The sequence below is a fragment of the Pempheris klunzingeri genome, chromosome 12 (genome assembly GCF_042242105.1).
Source record: "Pempheris klunzingeri isolate RE-2024b chromosome 12, fPemKlu1.hap1, whole genome shotgun sequence".
In the NCBI taxonomy this organism is placed as follows: Eukaryota; Metazoa; Chordata; class Actinopteri; order Acropomatiformes; family Pempheridae; genus Pempheris; species Pempheris klunzingeri.
Window position 1 is genome coordinate 205,001 of NC_092023.1, and position 23,203 is coordinate 228,203.

The 23,203-nt window shown below is 46.1% G+C and overlaps 4 protein-coding genes across 5 annotated transcripts in view; 2 read left to right on the top strand and 2 right to left on the bottom strand.

Annotated features, from left to right (window-relative positions):
- Nucleotides 1–23,203, bottom strand: part of ppp2r5d (protein phosphatase 2, regulatory subunit B', delta) — a 97,214-nt gene that overhangs the window by 47,702 nt on the left and 26,309 nt on the right. The window lies entirely within an intron of this gene.
- dlk2 (delta-like 2 homolog (Drosophila)) lies at nucleotides 3,573–8,785 on the top strand. The gene is made up of 5 exons (XM_070841445.1): nucleotides 3,573–3,672; nucleotides 6,808–6,865; nucleotides 7,444–7,574; nucleotides 7,688–7,832; nucleotides 7,929–8,785. The coding sequence occupies exons 1-5, from the start codon at nucleotides 3,573–3,575 to the stop codon at nucleotides 8,674–8,676; spliced, it is 1,182 nt and encodes a 393-aa protein (XP_070697546.1). The 3' UTR covers nucleotides 8,677–8,785.
- lrrc73 (leucine rich repeat containing 73) lies at nucleotides 11,234–17,978 on the bottom strand. The gene is made up of 6 exons (XM_070841270.1): nucleotides 17,707–17,978; nucleotides 17,439–17,599; nucleotides 16,955–17,077; nucleotides 16,134–16,234; nucleotides 13,572–13,818; nucleotides 11,234–11,800 (listed from the first exon to the last, which is right to left on the bottom strand). Exons 1-6 carry the CDS (start codon nucleotides 17,976–17,978, stop codon nucleotides 11,730–11,732), a joined length of 975 nt encoding a protein of 324 aa, XP_070697371.1. The 3' UTR covers nucleotides 11,234–11,729.
- On the top strand, nucleotides 20,496–22,832 carry mea1 (male-enhanced antigen 1). 2 transcript variants are annotated; one of them, XM_070841319.1, is made up of 4 exons: nucleotides 20,496–20,598; nucleotides 21,147–21,484; nucleotides 22,003–22,111; nucleotides 22,320–22,832. In XM_070841319.1, the coding sequence occupies exons 2-4, from the start codon at nucleotides 21,158–21,160 to the stop codon at nucleotides 22,499–22,501; spliced, it is 618 nt and encodes a 205-aa protein (XP_070697420.1). In that variant the 5' UTR covers nucleotides 20,496–20,598; nucleotides 21,147–21,157; the 3' UTR covers nucleotides 22,502–22,832. The 2 variants fall into 2 exon arrangements, with proteins under 2 accessions (XP_070697420.1, XP_070697418.1); XM_070841317.1 differs by lacking the exon at nucleotides 20,496–20,598 and adding an exon at nucleotides 20,641–20,921.

Sequence of the window (23,203 nt, forward strand, 5' to 3'; positions counted from 1 at the left end):
CTGTACCTGTAACAGTCATCCTGTAACACTAACAGTCCTGCTGTAACTGTAACAGTCCTCCTGTAACTGTAACAGTCCTCCTGTAACACTAACAGTCCTGCTGTAACTGTAACAGTCCTCCTGTAACTGTAACAGTCCTGCTGTAACACTAACAGTCCTCCTGTGACGGTAACAGTCCTCCTGTAACTGTAACAGTCCTCCTGTAACACTAACAGTCCTGCTGTGACTGTAACAGTCCTCCTGTAACTGTAACAGTCCTCCTGTAACACTAACAGTCCTCCTGTGACGGAAACAGTCCTCCTGTAACTGTAACAGTCCTCCTGTAACACTAACAGTCCTCCTGTGACGGTAACAGTCCTCCTGTAACTGTAACAGTCCTCCTGTAACACTAACAGTCCTCCTGTGACGGTAACAGTCCTCCTGTAACTGTAACAGTCCTCCTGTAACACTAACAGTCCTCCTGTGACGGAAACAGTCCTCCTGTAACTGTAACAGTCCTCCTGTAACACTAACAGTCCTCCTGTAACTGTAACAGTCCTGCTGTAACTGTAACAGTCCTGCTGTAACTGTAACAGTCCTGCTGTAACTGTAACAGTCCTCCTGTAACTGTAACAGTCCTCCTGTAACACTAACAGTCCTCCTGTAACACTAACAGTCCTCCTGTAACTGTAACAGTCCTGCTGTAACTGTAACAGTCCTGCTGTAACTGTAACAGTCCTCCTGTAACACTAACAGTCCTCCTGTAACACTAACAGTCCTCCTGTAACTGTAACAGTCCTCCTGTAACTGTAACAGTCCTGCTGTAACACTAACAGTCCTCCTGTAACTGTAACAGTCCTCCTGTAACACTAACAGTCCTCCTGTAACGGTAACAGTAGCACATTTACCTGCTGCAGATGTTTCAGGTTGAGCCCGTTTTAACTCCTGTCAGGTAGTTTACTGTGCAGCGGTGCATCATGGGATATAAGTCAGAAAAGCAGCCTGTTGTCTGATCTGTGAGTTTTCCAGCTGATCTCAGAGGGTTTAAAAACTTTATTTATCTTCGTCTCTAGACAGATGGAGCGCTATGGAGATTTACTATGAGGAGGAAATACAAGTACCCGACATGTGTTCTTGAGTGCAGTATATTTGTGTATAAGTACTGCTGATAAAACCAGGAAACAGGAGGATTTATATCAGCAAATATCTGCTGCTGTACTCAAGTGTGTGTGCGTGTGTGTGTTTGTACATGTTGAAGCATTAAATTGCCACCTGTTGCTATCCATTCTCAAACACACACACTCCCCTCATTCTTTTCTTTCTTAAGCAAACAGATCTTTGTGTGTGTGTGTCTTCCTCACTCACATACCAAAGCAAACACACACACACACACACACACACACAGTGTCAGTCATCCAGGCCTGTCCGGTCCTGTCTCTGGAGGTGTGTGTTTGTCGCTGTAATCTCTGGAAAAATGATCCTGCTGCTGTTTTCCCGCCCGCCAGGCGAGCGCGTGGGCAGAACGACCTGAAGGACCGTCGCTACAGCAACAGGCTGCACAGACAGACGGAGGAAGAGGAGGAGGAAGGAGAGACCAACGCAGAGAGAGAGAAAAACACAACATGAGGAGACAGCAGGACAACAACTGAGCAGCAGCAGCAGCAGAAGGAGGAGGAGGAAATAAAAACAGGAAGCAGAAGGTAGGAACAGGAAGCTGGAAACAGATCACATGATTCAAACTCCTCGCTGCAGCTCCTCTGGTCCTCCTGGACAGGGAGACATCCGTTAGCGTAGCTTAGCACAAAGAGTGGGAACAGGGGGAAACTGTTAGCCTAGCTCCCCCCGTTCAGCAGCTGATGAGAGAAACACTCACTTCCTGTTACAGACAACGGTGTGCATTATTCTAATTACTATTATTATTACTATTATTGTTTCAGAATGATTTTGCTTAATTCGCTGATGTTGGTCGGTTGAAAGTCACTAACGATGTTTAATTGATGGGTTCCTTTAAAAAATGTGTGTCCGTGAGCGCTCAGCCTTTTGGATTAATATTTTCTTTTAACTGGACCCGGTCTGAATCAAACAGCCAATCAGAGAAAACCAGCAAATAACTAGCCAATCGTGGTGACTCTGTTCAAATGAGGGCTTCCATGGCAACAGGCAGCAACACTGTTCTGCTTGTCTCTCACAGCTCTCATAGTGTCGTTACTGCACACGACGGTTTTCCATCCAAATGTAGCACAAACTTGGCGCAATTGGTTTCATTGGTCAGCGAAGACTTCTGAAGAAAAGCTATGGAGTAATTCACTATTTCCTGTCAGTTAATAGATGAAGCGATGAATGAGTGCTTGTGTTTGTGATTATAAATCACACGCAATTTCTGTCAGTGACGTCCCTCCAGAATAAAGCTCCAGAAAACAGAGGCTGCAGAACCTCATAGAGAACCCGGCTGTCTGAACATCCAGGGGTTCATCCTCTGCAGACAGGAGTCTGCCGACCCTTCCTGTCCATATGGACACTGATACAGGATGAAAACACAGCTGGAGCTCACAGCTAGTTCACTGGCAGTATTACACTTCCTGTCTTTACCCTGCAAAGCATCATGGGAACTGAGCATGATAATCCCCCAATGGAAGCAAGATAAAGGAAATAAGAGGAGCAACAACAAGTAACATCAGAGAGCAATGGGTCAAGCATCCGGCACCTGTCACAGGTGGCAGTGATGATGTCAGACGTGTCACTGTGAGGTCAGAGCAGAGTTATTTGCTGTCAGCTGATCAGGTTTCAGTGTGTTTGATCTCAGCTTCACACACATTTCACCGCCATCTTCAGTGGGCTCTGATCTGACCTGTTGAAATCACCAGGCATGTAAAAATGCAAACAAACTAACCGAGGCAGCACACCAGAAACTCCAGTGTTCTGGGAGGTAAAATCACTGGTCTTTCTTATGGAGTCTGGTAGCTTTGAGGTGAGTGATACATATAACGGCAGAGATTCAGAAGAATTTTCTCTCTTGCTCCCCAGAGGATGAACCTTTTACATATTGATGAACATATGATCTGTCCTTAGTAACGCCACCTTCAGGACAAACTGTACGAGCACAGCTTCTCTAACAGACCACAACAACAGGCCACTAAATTCTTAAAAAAAAAAAAAAAAGGAGTCTGGTGCATCAGAAAAGAATCATAGATGTTAGTTGTTAGTTAATAGTCAGGTGTAGTTAGTTACTAGTAGTTAGTAGTAGTTACTAGTAGTTAGTAGTAAAACGGTAACAGACACGTTTGATGAGGGAACTTTGTCTTTTCTGTGGAGTCATTTATAGAAACACGAGCAGCTTTAAAAGGAGAAGAAGCTGGTTAAGGTTAAGCTGGTTAAGGCTGCTGCGTGGACTCGGCCTGAGTGCTAACAGCTGATCCTGGAGCAGGTCTGATTTATGTCTCTCACACCTGGTTCAGACCTTTGATCAGGGCGCTGACAGCTCGAGACGCTGCATCCGTCTCACCTTTCAGGAGTCTCTGTATTGACAAACTGACTCCAGGCCAGAGTCGCCTCATCGCCTCTTTCTCCTGTTTCAGGCCGTCCTCGCCATCGACATGTCTCCAGTCAGAGCACTTCTTTGGTCCGTCTTGCTGCCGCTGAGCTGCTGCTGCTTCATCTTCCTCATCTTCTTCGTCCCGTCCTGCACAGGTCAAGGTAAGGTCACCTGGTCATATGGTCAGTCTCCTGTAACCAAACCTCATTCAAAAAAACAGCTACTTTAAGGGGGAAGCTGCAGTGGCTCAGACAGAGCTGCAGTCAGGGTTTAAATGTTCTGATCCGGGTCCGTCTTAGCTGGAGCATCTTCATTTAGCTCCAGCTCACAGGAAATCTGTTTGTTCTCCACCTGAATCTGGTTTATTCCGGTTTTAGGCGTTGATCCTGGTGTTTGGGTCCAAACGGTCTCAATAAACACTGAGAGAAACAAATGAGTGGTGCAGAATCCACAATGAAAAACAGACATTTACAGACAGAACATGTGCTGAGCAGATGGACCAACTTCCTCCGCAGCTCTTTCAGAGCTCTTTCAGAGTAAAAGCCTTCAGTATCGTCTTATTTTTGGCCAAAATGATCGTACAGGTTCATATTTTAGCAGTTTGTCATTCTAGTAAAGAAATGTGTCCTTTAAACATTTTCTCCAGTGGTTTCCAGGTGTCTCCAGGTATCTCTAGGTATCTCCAGGTGTTTCCAGGAAGTGTGTTTTTACAGTACTTTGGGCCCTGGAGTGTCTCCAGAGGGAGCTGTGTGAACTCGAATGCGTTAGCTGTTGCGAGCTTAACACACCTGCTGAGGTGTCCCTCCTCCCACACGTTTCCTGTATTAATGTTGTGTTACCCGCTCGCTAGCTAACCTAGCATAGCTACCTAACGCAGGTGGGCCCCACTCTGGGCCCCTGGTGGTTCCTGGTATTTCCTGGTGGTCCCTAGTGGTCCCTGGTAGTTCCTGGTGGTCCCTAGTAGTTCCTGGTGGTCCCTGGTAGTTCCTGGTGGTCCCTAGTGGTCCCTGGTAGTTCCTGGTGGTCCCTAGTGGTCCCTGGTAGTTCCTGGTGGTCCCTAGTAGTTCCTGGTGGTCCCTGGTAGTTCCTGGTGGTCCCTGGTAGTTCCTGGTAGTTCCCGGTGGTCCCGGTAGTTCCTGGTGCTCCCAGTGGTCCCTGGTGGTCCCGGTGGTCCTTGTTGTACCAGTTCTAAATGAAGCCACTCCATTGTTGGCTATAAGCGCGGATGAGGAATGTGGTGGCGTTCCGGAGCAGCAGGAGGTCGTAAATCTTCTCCGCTGAGTCCCGCCTGATGGATGGATGTGGATCCTACTGGGCGCTAAGAGCTTATTGTTCCCCGCTGACCCCCCCGGCCCCAGCTGTCAGATTAACCCTCCGCTCGCTGCTGTCTGGTGGCTCTTCTCATATAACACTTAGCACCTCCCAGCTGTTGTTCCAGTCATGTGAGATTCGCAGCCGGCGTTCCCGACGTTCCCGGCAGCTCCACAATGGAGCTCCGCACTGGGGCTGCCGCGGCCCCGAGGACGAGCCTGTTGTCTCTCTGTCAGGACCCCCTTTGAAAACAATCCTCCCAGATTCCAGCCGACACTCGATCCCACGCCGGCTTCGTCTCACCTGCGTCCAGAGCCTCGGAGAGCGCCGAGGGCAGAGGTCACGGCCGGCGGTCTAAACACGGAGCCGACAGTCCGGAGAGGAAATAACGTCTGACAAAATCTAATAAACGTTCAGACAAGAAGCCACAGAGCAGAGGCGTCCCGCCGTCACAGTTCATTCATGGAGGGCGTGCTGTGTTGAGGTGCAGCTCGGTGGTTTGAGAGCTGTTTCATTAAGTTTCTGTTTGTTGTGTTTGAATCTGAAGCTTCTTTTTGATTCCTCAGTGAACGAGTGTGTTCGGGTTGTTTTAAAGCCGCCAGGTCTGACTCACAGCGAGCGGCCGCTCTTCACTGCTGTTTTCTTTTGTTTTCTTGTGTTTGATGGCAGCTGACAGACGGACACGTGGCTCAGCGGCTGTCAGAGGTCAGAGGTCAAACCGTCTGCTGCTAATGTCTCACCAGAGACCAGAAACACTGAAATACATCAGACAGCTGAGACACACACACACACACACACACACACACACTGAGAAGTGTGTGTTCTTTTTGTCCCTAAAAACTAGTTCAACCCTCTGATCTCTGACCTCTGACCTCTAAACGCTGCGTCTGCGTCCTCGCTGCTGTTTCTTCTTCTGGTGACGTCATCTCTTGGAGGATCTTCTTCTTCATGTCCCTAAAATGTGTCCAACCTCAGCTAGAAGGTTCCAGAAGTCAGTGAAGCAGAATGAGTGAGAAAAGACTTCAGACATGTTGTTCATCAGATGAGACTAAAGAAAGACAGAGAACATGTTGATCCAGAACAACAGTGGATGGAGAAACAGAAACTAAAGATCTGTGAACCCTCCAGAAGAGATCTGAACGGTTTCATGTTTTACTTTCTGAGCGAGGCTCATTTTTATGAGCAGAGAGCGACGGAGAGTTGATAGACAGGGACACACGGACGACTCGAAGTCTAGAAGCTAACAGTTTAGCTAGCTAGCGATATCGTAATGTTAATGCAGGAAATGTGAGGCCAAAAAATCAGCGTTGTCCTCAGACATGAAGTTACTCTGAGAAACTCTGTATGAATAAAATTACACCATATTAACTCATCATCCACCGAATAATTAACCTGCATGGCCTCCAACATCACTGAACACGTCAGTAACTTGTTAAAAACATGTGAACGACACATCAAGAACATGGCAAGAACATGTGAACTCTGAGCGTTCAGCAAACCACCAGAGGGGGCGCTCTTACAGACTGATCATGAACACTGAAGGCTCCTATGGAGCTCGGCTTTGTTGCAGTGCATTCTGGATGTTGCACTGCATTCGGGTGTCGCAGTGCATTCTGGGTGTTTTTCTACCGTTTGAGCTGAAGGGGAGACCAAAGCTCTTTTCGCTGTTTTGTTTCGTCTTGGTCTGCAGACCTGATGACATCACAGCTGTCAACAGGTCAGCCAATCACTGGAGGAACGTGCTGAACCAAATAAATGACGAGCCTCAAACCTTTTTACTAACTGCGATGGAATAATCCCAACTACATGTCCACTTACTGGCTTTTCCCAGAGATTTCAGCTGCATCCTACAGCCTTCATCACAGACTGCAACAACAGTAAGGGGACCTTGAGGACCTTGACCTCAGCTGAATGAAGCAGCAACATGTGAGCTGTTTAAATATGACTGAATGCATTCATCTTCTTCTTCCTCTTCTTCTCTGCAGGAAGTGACTGCAGCTGTAACATCACCAACAGTCGCTGTGACGAGTCTGGAGTGTGCAGGTGAGCCATCATCATTTTAATGTTTCACTACAGAGGGCTGAATGGGTCACATCAGGTGTTTATTTAAAGGGTCACTCCACTGTTTCTACCCATGATCCTCTGTGTCCACATCCTGGTGTCTGAGTGACTGGTAGGTAGTAAAAGTGTTGGAACTGGTCCAGTAGATCACCTCAGCCAGCAGCCACCAAACAGGCTGCAATGGCTGCGACGTGATCCTTTGGGACAACTGCACCTGATCACAGTAGGTCCACTAAAAGAGCTTGTTTGATCCACTGACAGGCTCAGAGTGTTATTCTAAGTGTGTGACAGCATCATGGAAAGGATCCCTACAGAGAGAGACCTGGAAGATCCTTTTGGTTTAACCACAAACAGCACACACACCAGACTACATTCACTAAAACAGGGATTTTAGAGCTGCTGCTCTGCTGCTGCCTCCATCAGTCAGTGTGTTTGTGTTATCATGTGACTTTGGTGTTTTAAAGGTCAGTTTGGATCCAACATGATTTCTGTGTAACAAACTAACTGATGAAGGCAGCAGTAGTGGAGTCTGGTGGCTTTGATCATGTCCCGTCTCTCAGGTGTGACCCTGGCTGGGACGGCGAGCGGTGTGACCTCTGCGTGCCGATGCCCGGCTGTCTTCATGGCTCCTGTCAGCAGCCGTGGCAGTGTAGCTGTGAGCCGGGCTGGGGGGGGCGCTTCTGTGACAAAGGTTTGTTCAGAGACAAGTTTTTGTAACATCGAAGTACAGCCGTCAGGCAAATAGTACCGGACAGTTGGTGTATTTGGGTTAAATGATGTTTCTCTTCTGACTTGATGTTTCAGACCTGTCCGTGTGCTCCGAGCGGCCGCCGTGTCAGAACGGAGCGACCTGTGTGATGGGGGACGGGGGCGAATACACCTGTCTGTGTCCTGACGGTTTCCACGGCAGAGACTGCCAGCTGAAGGCAGGACCGTGTCACCAACGGAGGTCTGTGCAGGTGTCCTTCAGACTCACCTACGCAAACACACACATTTCCACGGCAACAGGTGTGTTTGACGACGGTCTCTTCCCCTTCGTCTCCAGGTCTCCGTGTAAAAATGGCGGCCTGTGTGAGGACGCCGATGGCTTCGCGGCGGACTTGTCCTGCCGCTGCCTGGCAGGCTTCACGGGGCTGCGCTGTGAGGCCGACGTGGACGACTGCCTGATGAGGCCGTGTGCCAATGGCGCCACCTGCCTGGATGGCGTCAACCGTTTCTCGTGCGTCTGCCCTACCGGCTTCACTGGGCGCTTCTGCACCGTCAACCTGGACGACTGTGCCAGCCGGCCCTGCCTCAACGCTGGTCGCTGCCTCGACCGTGCCAGAGGCTTCCACTGCATCTGCCTGCCCGGGTTCACCGGCGTCACCTGTGAGACCGGGAGAACGACGTTAGGGTGGGGGGGAGGAGGAGGCGGGGTCAGACCTCACCTGACCACTAGGGATAAGACCCAGAGGAGCAGCAGCGGTAACAGCAGTCGCCATGGCGACAGGCTATTTAAGGTGACGGTGAGCGAGCGTGGCGCCACCGGGCTGTCGGAGGACCAGCTCATCACCCTGCTGGTGCTGGCAGGGATGACGCTCGCTGTGGTGGCACTGACCGCCACCCTTGTACTACAGGGTCACTGTCGGGACTGTGGCCACGCCCCCTGCTGGCCATCATCATCATTGTTGACGTGTCAACAGCGGGGACAGAGGAGCGGCCGGCAAGTCTGTCAGGACGAGCAGGATTGTCAGATCAGCTTCCTGAACGTTGCCGAACCAGAGAAGAAGAAACTGAACACTGAGGTCATCTAGACAGACGACCCGGCGTCGGGTTGGAGGACCTGCTCCACGTTCTGGTCTGCCCCGGGCCCACTGCAACAGGATGAGGTCTCCCAGCATGCGCCTGGTGTAAATATGCAAATGACCGGTGACATCACAACTCTACAGACTGATCATGTGACTCCTGTGACTCTTTCAAATTAATAGCAGAACCGCAGATATGATCCGTTTCACACTGTCCCTCTGACTCAGGTGTTCATGTAGGTCTGCTCAGATCACCTCTGTCTGACTCCACAGCAACAGAGGCATCACTTATCTCAGGATTTCATCTTCAAAGTGTCAGTAACAGCAGCTGGTGGATCAATAACATTAAAGTACATTTTGCACACTTTGTTTTTCACTTAAATTCATTTCATTAACTTTACAAGAATGTGTCATAAACAAACAAGTTCCTAGTGGGGAACGATGCTTTTTAAAGCTGTTAAAACGGTGAGTTTATTCGCTGCCGCCATGACGGTCAGCGGTTTAGAGATACGTCTCTGCCGGTTGCCTGGCAACTGCTCAGAGACAAAGAAATGGCCACATGACTGTCCATTAATGATGAAATAAATAAAATATAAGGCATTAATCAGTCAATTGGGATCTGTCAGGAGCCACGCTAGCTGTTTCCCCATTTGTAGTCTTGATGCTAAGTTAAGATGGCCGTTTCCCCACTTGTGGTCTTTATACTAAGCTAAGCTAACCAGCTGCATATTTAGTGTACAAGTGTGTCAGTGGAACTAACTTGAACATCTAAACTCCCAGAGAGGAAGAAAAAAACCAAATAAACACTTTCAGATGAGTAAACTTGCTTTTGTGATAAAAAGATGGCTGCCGTGTCACTGATCATCATCATCATGCTAACGACATGATAAAAACATGTCACTGTAAATATGATATTAATACAGTTATTGGCGTCTTTTCTGATTGAGTTTGTTCGTTTGCCTGCTTGCTAATCTGTGCATTAATTCTGAACTGAGTCACGAGCTAAACTAGCTTGTCAATGTTATGTTTGTTTTTTTTAAGCTAGCTAGCAGAGACAGAGGCTGTCAGTAAACGTTTTCCTCTCTGGTCGACGTAAGAGGCTTAAATAATCCTTTAACATGCTAACATCTGATGTTTTTAGATAGCTAAAGACGTTCTGTTAGCGCTCAAATGGTTGGTTGGTCTAAAGCAGGACTGATTTGCAATGAATTCTGGGTGAATTAAGGCGTCTTTGTAAAATTAAAAGCATGGTGGGCCGAGATAAAACATTCGTCTGGAAGAATTCAACCACCAAAGGAGGTTTTGGAGATTCTGTTATCTCTGTGAACTCTCAGTTCTTCTTCGGTGGTTTAAACCCTGGTTCAGAGTTTAAACGGTGGAAGACTGTTTCTGCCAAAAAAAATATAACTTGATATCTAATGTTCTTCATGAGTAAATGTGACTCGGATTTTTTTAGTAAAACGACTTTTTATTGTCTTCATTCCAAACACTTCCTCTGTTTTCTGTCTTTGTGGCATTAATGTGCCTCTGTAGCGTACATGCGTTAACACCACTTATTTTTACTGTTTTCATTGTTTTTATCGTGTTTTTCTGCTTCACTTCCATGTTTTCAGACTAATTTATTTATTGTGTGTGTGGCGTTCATAGTCAGAGGTTTTTATAACAAACTGTGTGCAATAAAGTTGTGAACGACGAGCAGGCAGCTGTATATACATGTATGTATGAATAAACACAGAAATAACTTGAGTTCTTAACTGAGTTCTTGTGTTTAAGACTCAACAATGGAAATTTGGAAGTGTTTACTTGATTAAATAAAATACTAAATTACAGATTTTTAATAAATGGCATTACTTTGCTTTATTGTTTTTTCAATTAAATAGAAAATAATGTTGAAAATAATGAATAATGAAAATAATATGACCCTCCACCGACCCCCCCAACCCTGTCGAACTTCTTTCTTCTTATTAAAGTATCACCAACAGACTTTCGCCTGCATGTCAGCTAACTGTTGCTATAGATTTAATAAAATGCATAACGGCAGAATTTCTGTCATGAATCTCTGTTCTGACAAAATACATATATATTATGTAGTTATAAAAAATGTATGTAATCTAACTTGTGACAACTTGTGCAATTTACTAAATTTAAGCTAGCTGCGTTAGCCACAGCTAGCCATAGCTAAAGCAAAATTTACTCACTCTTCCCCCAGATGTCTGTTGATGAACTGATCTCGTAATGACATAACGTTTTTTATCCCACACAGAAGTAACACCCACTGAAATAGTCATACTAAAGCTAACTAGCTTAGCAGAGTAACGGTAATTGACCTTATAGGAGTCAGGATGAGTGGCTAATTAATCATATAGATTTTGTGTAAATATAAACAAATGGTAGACACGCCGACACATTAAACAGAGACATTTAATTTTCCTAATCAAGCTTCCTCAAATGGACAAATTCAAGCTTATAACAAATGTGGTGATAATGCCAAAAAAACCAAACTTGGCTACCTGACAGCGATTAACGGCTCAGAATCGTTGTAGTTTTTTTATGAAGCTGTAAACATTTTATTGTTGTGACATCAGAGCAGCAGAACAAACTGACAGTGCTGAACGTACATTCATCGGAAACACACCTGCTCACTAACACCTGTCCAAAAGTCACATGGTGTGCTCCAGTCTGTGTACAGGTGCTACATCGAACCATGCAGAGCATGTGACTGGCTGCGAGCGATCAGGTGATCTGACAGGCCAGAGAGGTGCAGTGCAGTGTATGGAGGCCCATTACTGATTAATACTATGAAAAAAAAGATCCTGGGCGTCATTTTAAGAAGTTAAATCAAAATAATGATTCTATCATAATTATTGTCATTATTTTGAAATGCTAAGTCACTATTTTAAGAAAGATTCTCATTATAAAGACTTACAGGATTGTTTTATTCCCTCCATATTGGCAGAAATGGGCTTCCACAGCAGAGAAACAAACCAGGAACATTCAAACCAAACAAACGCAGAATAAAGTGAAAACACCTTAACAGGAAGTGGGTGTGTTTGTGGAAGGAGTCACATCTCAGTCTCAGCCAATAAGCTCTCACCTAGACCTGATGTCAGCATGACCATCTGCGGGCTGGAGTCTGTGGGGTTAAAAAAACGACACGTTTAGGGCGTCACAACAGATTTAAAGGACCAGACCGCCAAGTCTGCACTTTAAAGACTGTTAACTATAAATTATGATCAGTTTTTTGATTGATTTCCTTCCACCAGACAAACATTAGTTTTGATTCGTCAGTGTAAAAATCAACCAACAGAGAAATACTCTGCTCACTGTTTAGTCAACGTTTTTTGTTAAAAAGAATGGTTTGAAAAATCAAAATAACTCCACTGTTAATCAATCAGCTTCAGAGCCAGGTTAACGGTTTTCCCGTTTCCAGCCTTTATGCTAAGCTAAGTTAAGCTAACTGGCTGCTAGCATATTTAGTATACAGGTGTGAGAGCATATCACTAAATGTTGAACTATTCCCTTTAAGGAAATCAATCTAAAAACTGGTGTGGAAACTGATTAAATACACACAAGATCTCTAGAATAAACACGTAAAACCAGAAGTTTCAGTGTTTTCATTCGTTAAATAAATTAATTAAATAAACCTTAAATAAAGATTTGTCACACCAGCGTGTGTAAAAGGTATGTTCACAACAAATTGAATTAATTGAAATAGAAATACTGTCTTTCCCAACATAGAGGAAGCTAGCATAGCTAGCGTAGCTACTCTCAAGGAGTGCACATTATAATACTGCTTTTAATTAACGATGGAAACTTATTGTCCAGTTAGCGATCAAGCTAATCTAATGATCTAGCTTGTTAGCTTGCTAGGGATCCACTTATTGAATGAAATTGTATACAGTCCTAAAAGCCAAATGCTGGTGGGAACAGAGAGAAGCTCTGAATGACTGACTAGCGGTAGCCCAGCTGGCTAGCATGTCAGTGGTAAGCTCTCCGGCTACAATAGTTCACAAGGCAGTTAGGCTAACATAGTAATATAACGACCACTCGCAGGACTAGTTAGTGAACTACGGTAGCTGAAGTGCCAGCTGGGTATTTGTTTGTTAGTCAATCATCAGACATAACCTTAATCAATAAGGGTTATTCAAGAGGGGAAAAGCTCAAACAATTAGAAAGGTAGTTAGCTTGGTCACTAGAAGGACAGTAAGTTCCCACAGTGTATTTAAATCAGTATTAGCGCTTTTGTTTTTAGGCCCATATATCATTTTATTAAAGTTTTTCATGGAGAAATAAAGCTAACTGACTTGCTAACTGTTAAAGCTAACAAGCTTGCTAATGCTCAGTTAGCTAGCTCTTTAGATTAGCAATAAGTGTCCACAGTTTATTAAAAGCATTATTATCATGATGTTCCAGTCCTGTAACCTGGTCTGGACCAGAACCAGATAGATTCAGACCACAGAAGAAGAGCAGAGCTTCAGAGGGTATTTTAGGAATGGCAATACAGAATATTCTTATTAACTGGAATTAGATAAAAACTTGTTTGACCAGATTCACACCTTGACCTCTATTATACAGCACACAGATCTCCTATGGTCACTGAACACACCAAACACCAAGCACAGAGCCAGGCTAACGGTGGACTGGGACAGATCATACTGGGCCGACTGGGACTAAACCAGGCTGATGTGTACACAGCATTAATAATGGTAACTAATACCAGTATGGTAATCTGGACTAGTAGAACCAGTATAATGATCTGGACCAGGATGATAAACTGGGAGAGTAAACCCTGTTTCCTGGTCCCATATTGGTTTGGTATGGGTTCCATATTGGTTCCGTACTAGTCCTGACTGTGCAGTCTGAACCAGTATTGCTAGTAAGTCTGGGGGGTGTTCAACCCTTACTGCTGTGGGGGAGCCAAGTGGGGGGCTGGTACTTGTCCCTGATTGGCTGGTACTTGTCTCTGATTGGCAGCAGAGCACTTCTGTGGGCGGGGCCTGGGGGTAGGGGCGTGGTCTCTCTGTCGTCGTCGTCGTCCCCTTCCGACAGCAGGTCGCAGATCTGCTGCTGCAGCTCCGGACTGATGTTGTTCTCTGCCAGGACCAGGACCCGCAGGCTGGTCGGGTAGTTCTCCACCATGTCCAGGAACACCTGGGCAAAGAGACCTGCCTCATTCAAACTCACAAAACTTTATTCACATGCAGACAAACAGCTGTTATATCGCTCTGTCCAAACATACCAGACTTTACTGACAAAAATAGCCACTTTTCCTCATAGAAGGAGGAGTCTGTTAATTCAAGCTAACCAACAAGCTAACCAATCGAGGCAGCAGTAGACCAGCAACTGCTGTGTAAAATTAGTGTTTTTGTCAATGCAGTTGCTTTGAAGAGAAAGATATAATGGCTGATATAATGATACAATGGATTAAAACATCTGTCCAAACAGCAGCCTGTACAGATCAAACAGAAAGTGGGCCAAGGATTGATCCCTGTGGTACTCCACAGGCCATGTGCCAATGGAGTTTAAACACTTCCTGTTCTGCAAGTAGGACAGGAAGTGCTCTACAGATGGGTATCAGAAGAGTCTAACTACCTGTCTGACTGCGGGGTGTGATCACCTGTATGATGAGTTCTACTAGAACCAAAGGTTTTACCTGAGTCTGTGTTCATATGAGTATAATTTCAGACCTGCTAAGAGCTGTTTCAGGTCAAAAAGTGATAAACTGAATTAGTTAGTTGGTGGACGAGACGGTCAGTCGTTAGACCCAGATTTGTTGCAGCACCCTTCCTGTGCTGCCAGACTGCACTGATAGATTCACTGTAACTAGATTCAGCAGGGAGCCATTCACAGATACGCTAACATCAGCAGATTACTGTCTTGTCTGCTCTGCTGCAGAGCTGTGAGACAAACATCAATCCTCCTCCGATTACCATCTTTACAAACATGACTGGAACAAAAAACTGCCCAATTTATTGTCGGATAACTAGACCATCGTTCCATCTGCCTACAGGGTTTAATTCATGCAGAAAAGAAGCTTATCAATTTCATGCTTTAATACCTTCCGACCGGTCTGTGAACTGTATAGTGTGTGTTTATTCATACTAATGACACACGTGGTTTAAACGTCGATTTGGTGAGAAAAATGAACAAAAACTGTAAAATTCATGTTCTCTTTCCATCAGAACTTCCATTGGAAATCTGCTATTTTAACCCTGGGGGGTGGGACAACAAACTGACAAACCTGAGGTCGACTGACACGACATGAACTTAGAAGCAGAGTGAAGAGATCTAAGCTGATGAGGAGACGCTTTGATCAGCGAGGAAGAGGGGGGGGAGGGGTGAAGGTCTGCCGGTCACTCGGCCTCATCAAAGACTGACGGACTGAGTGTGTTCTTCTGTCTCTGTGAGGACCAGCTCAATTGGTCCTCAGGCCTTGTTCACACTCACAGTTCAGTCTGAAACATTTCAGGTAACGTGAATACTGAAAGAGGCTGCTGATTGGTCAGAGGCAAAGGCTGCTGTCACACACAAGACGTAGCTGTTCTGTCACTGAGCTCAAATATGTAAAATATTATTAAGAGTAACTCCACTGTTTCTACCCATGGTCCTCTGTGTCCACATCCTGGTGTCTGAGTGACTGGTAGGTAGTAAAAGTGTTGGAACTGGTCCAGTAGATCACCTCAGCCAGCAGCCACCAAACGGGCTGCAATGGCTGCAACGTGATCCTTTGGGACAACTGCACCTGATCACAGTAGGTCCACTAAAAGAGCTTGTTTGATCCACTGACAGGCTCAGAGTGTTATTCTAAGTGTGTGACAGCATCATGGAAAGGATCCCTACAGAGAGAGACCTGGAAGATCCTTTTGGTTTAACCACAAACAGCACACACACCAGACTACATTCACTAAAACAGGGATTTTAGAGCTGCTGCTCTGCTGCTGCCTCCATCAGTCAGTGTGTTTGTGTTACTGTGTTCCACAGATATTGCTGGATCTGAATTAACCCTTTAGTCACAGTCACACAGTAACTGATGTCTCTGTGGGGATCCTTCCCATAATGTTTAAAAAGCAGTAAAACTGTGAAGCTCAGCTCTTTGTAAACTGGACTCAGATGTTCTAGTTTCAGGATGTTGGATCACAACCAAGTGGGTCACCATGGCAACAGCTGGACCACTGACCAATCAGATGAGTGGAAACATGGCGTTACTGCTACAGGACCCTGTCAGGGACAAAAGACAGCTCAGGACAACCTGAGGAGACTGTGTGGAGACGATTACTGGTAAAAACTAAACCTCTGCTCAGAAAGCAGGAAGTAGTTTTCTTTAGGACTTAAAGAACTTTAATGTTTATCTGCATCGCGTTTGTTTGTCGTGGTTCTGATGTCATCTGAAACGATCGATCAACAGAAGAAGAAGAGGAGACAGAAAAGGAAGTGGGAGAAGAAGAGATGTGCTGTGATTGGTCGACCTGTGCTGATTGGTTGGTCAGTCCGGTTCCTTCCAGGTCCAGAACCTCCAGCGTTCTGCTGGACGCCACGGCAACCGCCAGCATCCCGGCGATCTGATCGCCTGGAAATAGAACCGGAACATTTAGAACTGGACCATTACTGCAGTACTGTAGCAGTGTAGTACAGTAGTGGTTTAGTACTGCAGTACAGTAGTACCATAGTACTGTAGCAGTGCAGTACAGTAGTACTGTAGCAGTGTAGTACTGTAGTATCGTAGCAGCAGTGTAGTACTGTAGCAGTGTAGTACTGTGGTACTGTAGCAGTGTAGTACTGTAGTAGTGTAGTACTGTAGTATCGTAGCAGCAGTGTAGTACTGTAGTACAGTAGTACTGTAGCATCGTAGCAGTGTAGTACTGTAGCAATGTAGTACTGTAGTATTGTACCAGTGTAGTACTGTAGTATCGTAGCAGTGTAGTACTGTAGTATCGTAGCAGTGTAGTACTGTAGTATTGTACCAGTGTAGTACTGTAGTATCGTAACAGTGTAGTACTGTAGTATTGTACCAGTGTAGTACTGTAGTGTCGTAGCAGTGTAGTACTGTAGTATTGTACCAGTGTAGTACTGTAGTATAGTAGCAGTGTAGTACTGTAGTATCGTAGCAGTGTAGTACTGTAGTACAGTAGTATCGTAGCAGTGTAGTACTGTAGTACAGTAGTACTGTAGTATCGTACCAGTGTAGTACTGTAGCAGTGTAGTACTGTAGTACTGTAGCAGTGTAGTACTGTAGCAGTGTAGTACTGTAGTATTGTACCAGTGTAGTACTGTAGTACTGTGTTTTTACCCAGCGGGTTGTAGTCCAGGTTGAGGACCCGGAGCTGGGAGCTGTGAGCCACAGCGATGGCGAGTCGAGCCCAGCCTTTGGAGCTGATTCCTGGGTTAGCACTCAGAGTGAGCTCCCTTAGACCTGCAGAGAACCACACAACCACAGACACACACACAAACAGACACACAACCACAGACACACAATGTGAATTTCTGTCTGTGTTTGGTAAATGTCCCCATAACAGACACTGTCCTCGTAGAGCAGGTGTGGAACTGAGCAGTTGAATCCGTTGCTGTGGTGATGGTCTGTGGTGACGGTCTGTGGACGTCTGTGCTGATGGATTCTGGTTATCTGATCCTGAAATAACGCCGTCCCCGGAGAGGACGTCCACTTCACTGCGCCTCAGTTTTACACTGGAAACCTGTTTTCTCGGCTCGTTACTTTTGTGAACGTGTTAAAGTCCAGTCCGTTGTCTAGGCGTCACATGACAGGTGTTCGTTACCTGACTTTGCACCGTCGGGCGGCAGCATCCCACAGATCAGAGCCAGCGCCTCGTCTCCCAGCATGCAGTCTCCCAGATCCAGACAGACCAGCGCCGGGTGGGTCGACAGCGCCGAGTTCAAGGTCACCAGGCCGGCGTCCAACAGCGGACTGCCATGGAGACTGGACGGGGCGGGGACAGAGATTATAAACCAATCACAGAGAAGCTGTCTGGCCCTTTGGGATTACAGCCAATCAGAGGAGCCGCAGAGTCACCCGTGTGTACTTACAACAGTGTCTGCAGGGACCGGTTGGCCTTCAGGGCATCGGCCAGGTGTCGCGTGCGGCTGATGCTGGAGACGACGCCCAAGTTGAGGTTGAGCTGAGCGAGCGAGCGCGACTCTGCGACGCTGCGACAGACGCGTCCGAAGTCGCGGTCAGAAAGTTGGCAGCCGCGGACGGACAGCAGCCGGACGCTGTCCTCCTTCAAGCTCTCACAGATGTCCTGAACCTCGGCCGCTGACAGCAGCTCCCCCGTGATCTGGATGGAGGCCGGCAGCATCCTGGGCGGGACTGGGAGCGCTGGGACGCCTGGAGGGGCGGAAAACAAACGGTTGGAGGCCGAACAACAGAAACAGAAACGTCTGAACTGAACTTTACTTACTACGCTAAGATAGCTGTTTCCGATATTTATGCTAAGCTGAGCTAGCTGTTTCCAGTGTTTATGCTAAGCTGAACTAGCTGTTTCCAGTGTTTATGCTAAGCTGAGCTAGCTGTTTCCAGTGTTTATGCTAAGCTAAACTAGCTGAACTAGCTGTTTCCAGTGTTTATGCTAAGCTAAACTAGCTGAACTAGCTGTTTCCAGTGTTTATGCTAAGCTAAACTAGCTGTTTCCAGTGTTTATGCTAAGCTAAACTAGCTGAACTAGCTGTTTCCAGTGTTTATGCTAAGCTGAACTAGCTGTTTCCAGTCCTTATGCTAAGCTAACATGAACAGATGTATTCTATTGCTTACTTGCTAACATTAGCATGCTAACTTGCTAAACAGCTACAGAGCAGGCTAAGAGGAGCTAACCGAGTCTGTCCTCTACTTATTGACACTATTGATCTTTACTGTGATCTGATACCTGCTGATACACAATCCACCAATTTAAACTGATAGATCAATAGATAACTCATAGATAACTTATTGATAAATAACTTTGATCAGTTCCCTGTGATCAATAGTGCTATGGTTCTCTCTTCTCTCTATAGAGGAAGCTGAACAGTTATTGATTATCAATAGATCATGATGACCTGGTCAGCTGATCAGCTTCAGGTTTTTGATTAATATGTTCACGCGCGCGCGCGCACACAAACACACACACACACACACCGGAGCTAATCAATAACCGGTTAATCTAAGGCATTGATGAGCAGGAGCTGGAACCGATCAGCTGATCAGACTAATCAATGAGGAGATCAATTGACCTGATAAATGATCGATCAGCTCGCGGGGGGGTTTGGACTCTCACGCGCTGATGTCATCACTCGCTGCTCCGGTGCCTCTGATCCCGCCGCAGGCCACGCGCCGGTTGGCGGACATCAGAGGCGATCGATCCGGTATTGATCGGGTTTGATCGGATGGGGGGGGGGGGGCGGGGGGTCGGTGTCCCGGGGCCGGTCGGTGTGTCGGTCGGTGAGTCCCGGTGTGTTTCTGCAGGTGACCGTTACTATGAGAACCAGAGAGAGGAGCAGGGAGAGAGGTCTCACTCCGATCAGAGTCCTGAGACCAGAGTCAGGGCAGATCAATTATCAGATGTCATGATGATTAACAGCAAGTAACAGTAAAGTTAACAGTAATCCGCCTCCTGTACACTCATGAGAAGGTTTACTACTTATCATTATTATCAGGTTATTGATTATTATTAGAATATTGTTAGATTATCATTGATTATTCATATTTTATGAAGCAACGTGTGCCTGAAAGAAAAGAAAATAAGTAAGTGGACCTTTAGATATGAATTTATTAATTTTCATTTATTCATTTATTTAGACAATAAACTAAAACTAAATAACTTTCTAATTTCAATGTTCATTTAATAAACAGATCAGATGTGACTGTGATGAAATGATAAAATATTGTATTTGAAGTGTTTGTCAGAGGGAACACAACAGACATGATGAAACAAATATATAAAATTGACTAAAATTAATTAAATTTGAATTTAAATTCAACTGTTCTACAGCGCACTTTGTTTTTCAAAATTAAAGGAACATGCTTGAAAATTAATCTGAATAACTAATGAAAGAAGTGATGGTTGAAAATAAAGACATTAAAGAAAATTGGTAAATTTATCTTATTGTTGTATTTCTACGTGAATGCAGCGCTTCATTAACGCTTTGAAAATATTTTAATTTATTTGCATTAAGGTCAAAAACACACTGAGACCCGAAGGAGAAACGCTGGTCACAGTGACACCTCTTCATCAATAGACGCTCTTTACGTCTATTACGTCACGGCGTGTTAAACCTCGTTCTAATCCTACGCCGGTGACGTCACGTTTTTTTTATTTAAAGCGTCCACGCGTTAATTTCCTAACCGATCACATGTGATATTGATTGATGATCAGAAACTGATCGATCAGCGCGTGTCTGACCTGAACGACAACAAATCACCTGAAACAGCTTCCGATCCTGGTTTTCACAGTAAGAGCGCCGTACAGAGTGCATCCATCTGTTAAAACATTTAAATAGAAATATTTAATGTAACCTTCCTGGAATAATGTCATTAACAAACATCTCACGTGATCTTAATCACTTTTAATAGTGATTATTTATTCAGACAGATTGGTAGCGGGCTGTTACTGTGATTTATTCATTTATTTTATTTGTCTTTGTACTACTATTTTATTGGTTTATTTTCTATTCTTTTTGACTATTTTGATGTTTTTGGTCCAAATTGGTCTAAAATGTTCTTATTATTCTTGTAAATTGTTCTGTTTATGTTGTTAATAAAGTTCTGTATTTTAAAAAAAATCTATTGCGTCTGCGTCAGTTTGGTTATGACGGGCGTCATGGCGTAGCCGGAAGTGTCTGATCAGCAGCTGCAGCTAGAAGCGGCTAATAGCTAACACAAGCAACCTGAAGCTCCGAGCAGACAGACAGGCAGGCAGGCAGACAGACAGACAGACAGGCAGACAGGTAAGACACTCAACACCTCACCTCACCTCACCTGGGTGGGGCGTCGATATTCTTCGTGTTGTTTTATGTCTGGAAGGAAAACGAGAGCAGGTCAGAAACAACCAGCTGTTAGCTTCATTAGCCGAAGGAGTTCTCCATCACCATTATCACCACCTACCTGCGGACATTCGGGTTCTCCAGAGAACCTGCAGACAACCGGAAACACAAGCTAACGGAGCCTCGTGTGTTCACCTGTAAACCCACAGCCGTTAGCCGTTAGCTGCTAGCTGCTAGTGTACAGGAGGAAGAGCAGCTCTTCCTCCTGTACCTGTTGGTGTCTGTAGGTGAGTCTTCCTCGTGGTGAACAAATAATCTTTTTCTTTGATCATTTCCGTGGGACCGACAGCAGAGGAAGGCTCGTGAAACGTGACAGAATCAATAATCAACTATATTGATTATTGATTCGTTTTGTGCCTCTGAACGTTCAGATAGATGAGCTCTGGTCCAGTCAGGTATCAAACATTGACCACCTGTGTGTCCCCCCCACTTGTCCTCACCTGCCCCCCCAGGCTGTCTGTGGATGGAAGTGTGGCGCTCTGCGATGGGACCGGAGAGAGTCTTACCAAACTCTGAGGATGAGCTGGGGGAGGATGAGCGTCCGACCGATGGAGCTCTGCTGCCAGTGTGGAACGGGGGGGAGGGAGGAGGAGAGGGGGGAGAGATGGAGCTGGATGGAGATGAGGAGGAGGAGGGGGAGGAAGAGGAGGTGAACAGCGAAGGAGGGTATTATTACCAGCCTCTGAATCAGGAGCCAGACGGGGCGAGCAGCGGCGAGCAGCCGGGGGAGGAGGGGGAGGAGGCCCCCTCCCACACAGAGCAGCTGCAGCAGGTGCAGCACAGGATACAGGTGAGTTCACACCTGAGCACAGTCATTAGAGCAGACCTGAGAGATGTTCTCCTCTCACACCAGACTCCATTCACAAAAACACACATTTCACCGTAGAGAGAACAGGAGCTGCCACAGTTGGTTCGTTGGTGAGTTATTTTGTGACTTTGGTGTTTCAGAGGGACGGACGCCGATGCTCTGACAGACCCACAGACTGGCCCACAGACTGGCCCACAGACTGGCCCACAGACTGGCCCACAGACTGGCCCACAGACTGGCCCACAGACAGACCCACAGACAGACCCACAGACAGACCCACAGACAGGCCCACAGACAGGCCCACAGACAGAGGTGCTCAGACTCTTGACAGCATGAATGTGCACCTCACTGTAGCATCACTGTAAACCTGCACACTTTAAAGCTTCAGTCCTGAAACAGCAGCGTGTGTTCGTGTGTTCGTGCGTTCGTTCGTTTGTTCGTTTGCTGGGTGTCTTCTGGCAGCATCACCGGTCTCTGTGTGTGTCTCACCTGTCCTGCAGGTGCTGGGTCTCCACCTTCCTGACGCCCCCCCTGCAGACAGTGATGAAGAGGAGGACCCGGAGGGGGCGGCAGCCCAGAGGAGCCGAGCGTCCATCCCCATGGACCCAGGTGAGTCTGCCCAGGGGCCGCCGTCCTGAATCCTCTTCTGATCCTTGATTGGACCAGAGAGTCAGCTGACCTCCGGTGTTGGTCCTCTCTGGCCGTCTGTTCTGATTCAAAGATAAACTTTATTGATACAGCACACCTTGACAGAGTGCAGAGGAAGAATAAAATGTACTTCCTGTCCACTGATGTCACTTCCTGTGTCTCTCTGCAGACCACGTGGAGCTGGTGAAGAGGACGATGGCGGCTGTGGCGCTGCCATCTCTTGGCGTGCCAGCGTGGGCCCGAGAGATCTCAGAGGACCAGTGGACGGACATGGTCCAGAACACGCTGCAGAGCCGACAGAGCACCGCCACCTTGCGCCTCGCCCGTCGGAACACCATCAATGGGCCCTGAACACACCACCACCCCTTCAATATTAGCTGACCCTGATCGCACCACAACAGCTTCAATAATATCAATGGTCCCTGAATGCACCACGACTGCTTCAACATCAGCGGACCTTGAATACAACATGACTGCTTCTACAACATCAATAGACCTTAAACACACCACAACTGCTTTACCATCAGCTGACCCTAATCGCAGCATGATCCCTTCAGGGCCAGTGGGAGAGTGTGGTAATGATGGGGTGGAGGGGCCTGGGACAGACTCTCTGTGTCGCAGTGAACCCGTTTTATTCCATTTATGAACGACAAAAACGTAAAACTTTGAGGATTAACGTGAAGCTGCTGAACTTTTCTGTCTGAGTTTCTGATTCTCTGTTGTTAGACTCCATCTGTGTCTCAATCCAGAGAATAAATGTTATATATCTATATCTATCTATATCTATATATATATATATATATATATATATATATATATATATATATATAAAATAAATGTGTGAGAACGTTTAGGTTCTTCAGGTTCGTGAACACGTCACCACAGAAATCCTTTTTATTGTGAGACTTGATCCAGCAAAATTCAGGCTTTAGAAATGTCTCTGAGACCCGGTGAAACTCCTCCAGGTTCAAACTTTAGACGGTCTGACAGACCTCCGGGGTTCTGGTCCTCGCTGTCAGACCAGGACTGTTTTTAATCCCAACTCTCATTCAT

Excerpts from the sequence above, each read along its gene's own strand:
- mea1 (XM_070841319.1), top strand. The coding sequence starts at position 21,158 with ATGGAAGTGTGGCGCTCTGCGATGGGACCGGAGAGAGTCTTACCAAAC. Across the intron at positions 21,485-22,002 it reads AGGTGCAGCACAGGATACAG|GTGCTGGGTCTCCACCTTCC; the intron begins GTGAGTTCACAC and ends CCTGTCCTGCAG. Across the intron at positions 22,112-22,319 it reads GTCCATCCCCATGGACCCAG|ACCACGTGGAGCTGGTGAAG; the intron begins GTGAGTCTGCCC and ends GTCTCTCTGCAG.
- lrrc73 (XM_070841270.1), bottom strand. The coding sequence starts at position 17,978 with ATGCTGCCGGCCTCCATCCAGATCACGGGGGAGCTGCTGTCAGCGGCC. Across the intron at positions 17,600-17,706 it reads CGGTCCCTGCAGACACTGTT|TCTCCATGGCAGTCCGCTGT; the intron begins GTAAGTACACAC and ends CGCCCCGTCCAG. Across the intron at positions 17,078-17,438 it reads GCCCGACGGTGCAAAGTCAG|GTCTAAGGGAGCTCACTCTG; the intron begins GTAACGAACACC and ends GGTTCTCTGCAG.
- dlk2 (XM_070841445.1), top strand. The coding sequence starts at position 3,573 with ATGTCTCCAGTCAGAGCACTTCTTTGGTCCGTCTTGCTGCCGCTGAGC. Across the intron at positions 7,575-7,687 it reads GGGGCGCTTCTGTGACAAAG|ACCTGTCCGTGTGCTCCGAG; the intron begins GTTTGTTCAGAG and ends TTGATGTTTCAG. Across the intron at positions 7,833-7,928 it reads GGACCGTGTCACCAACGGAG|GTCTCCGTGTAAAAATGGCG; the intron begins GTCTGTGCAGGT and ends CTTCGTCTCCAG.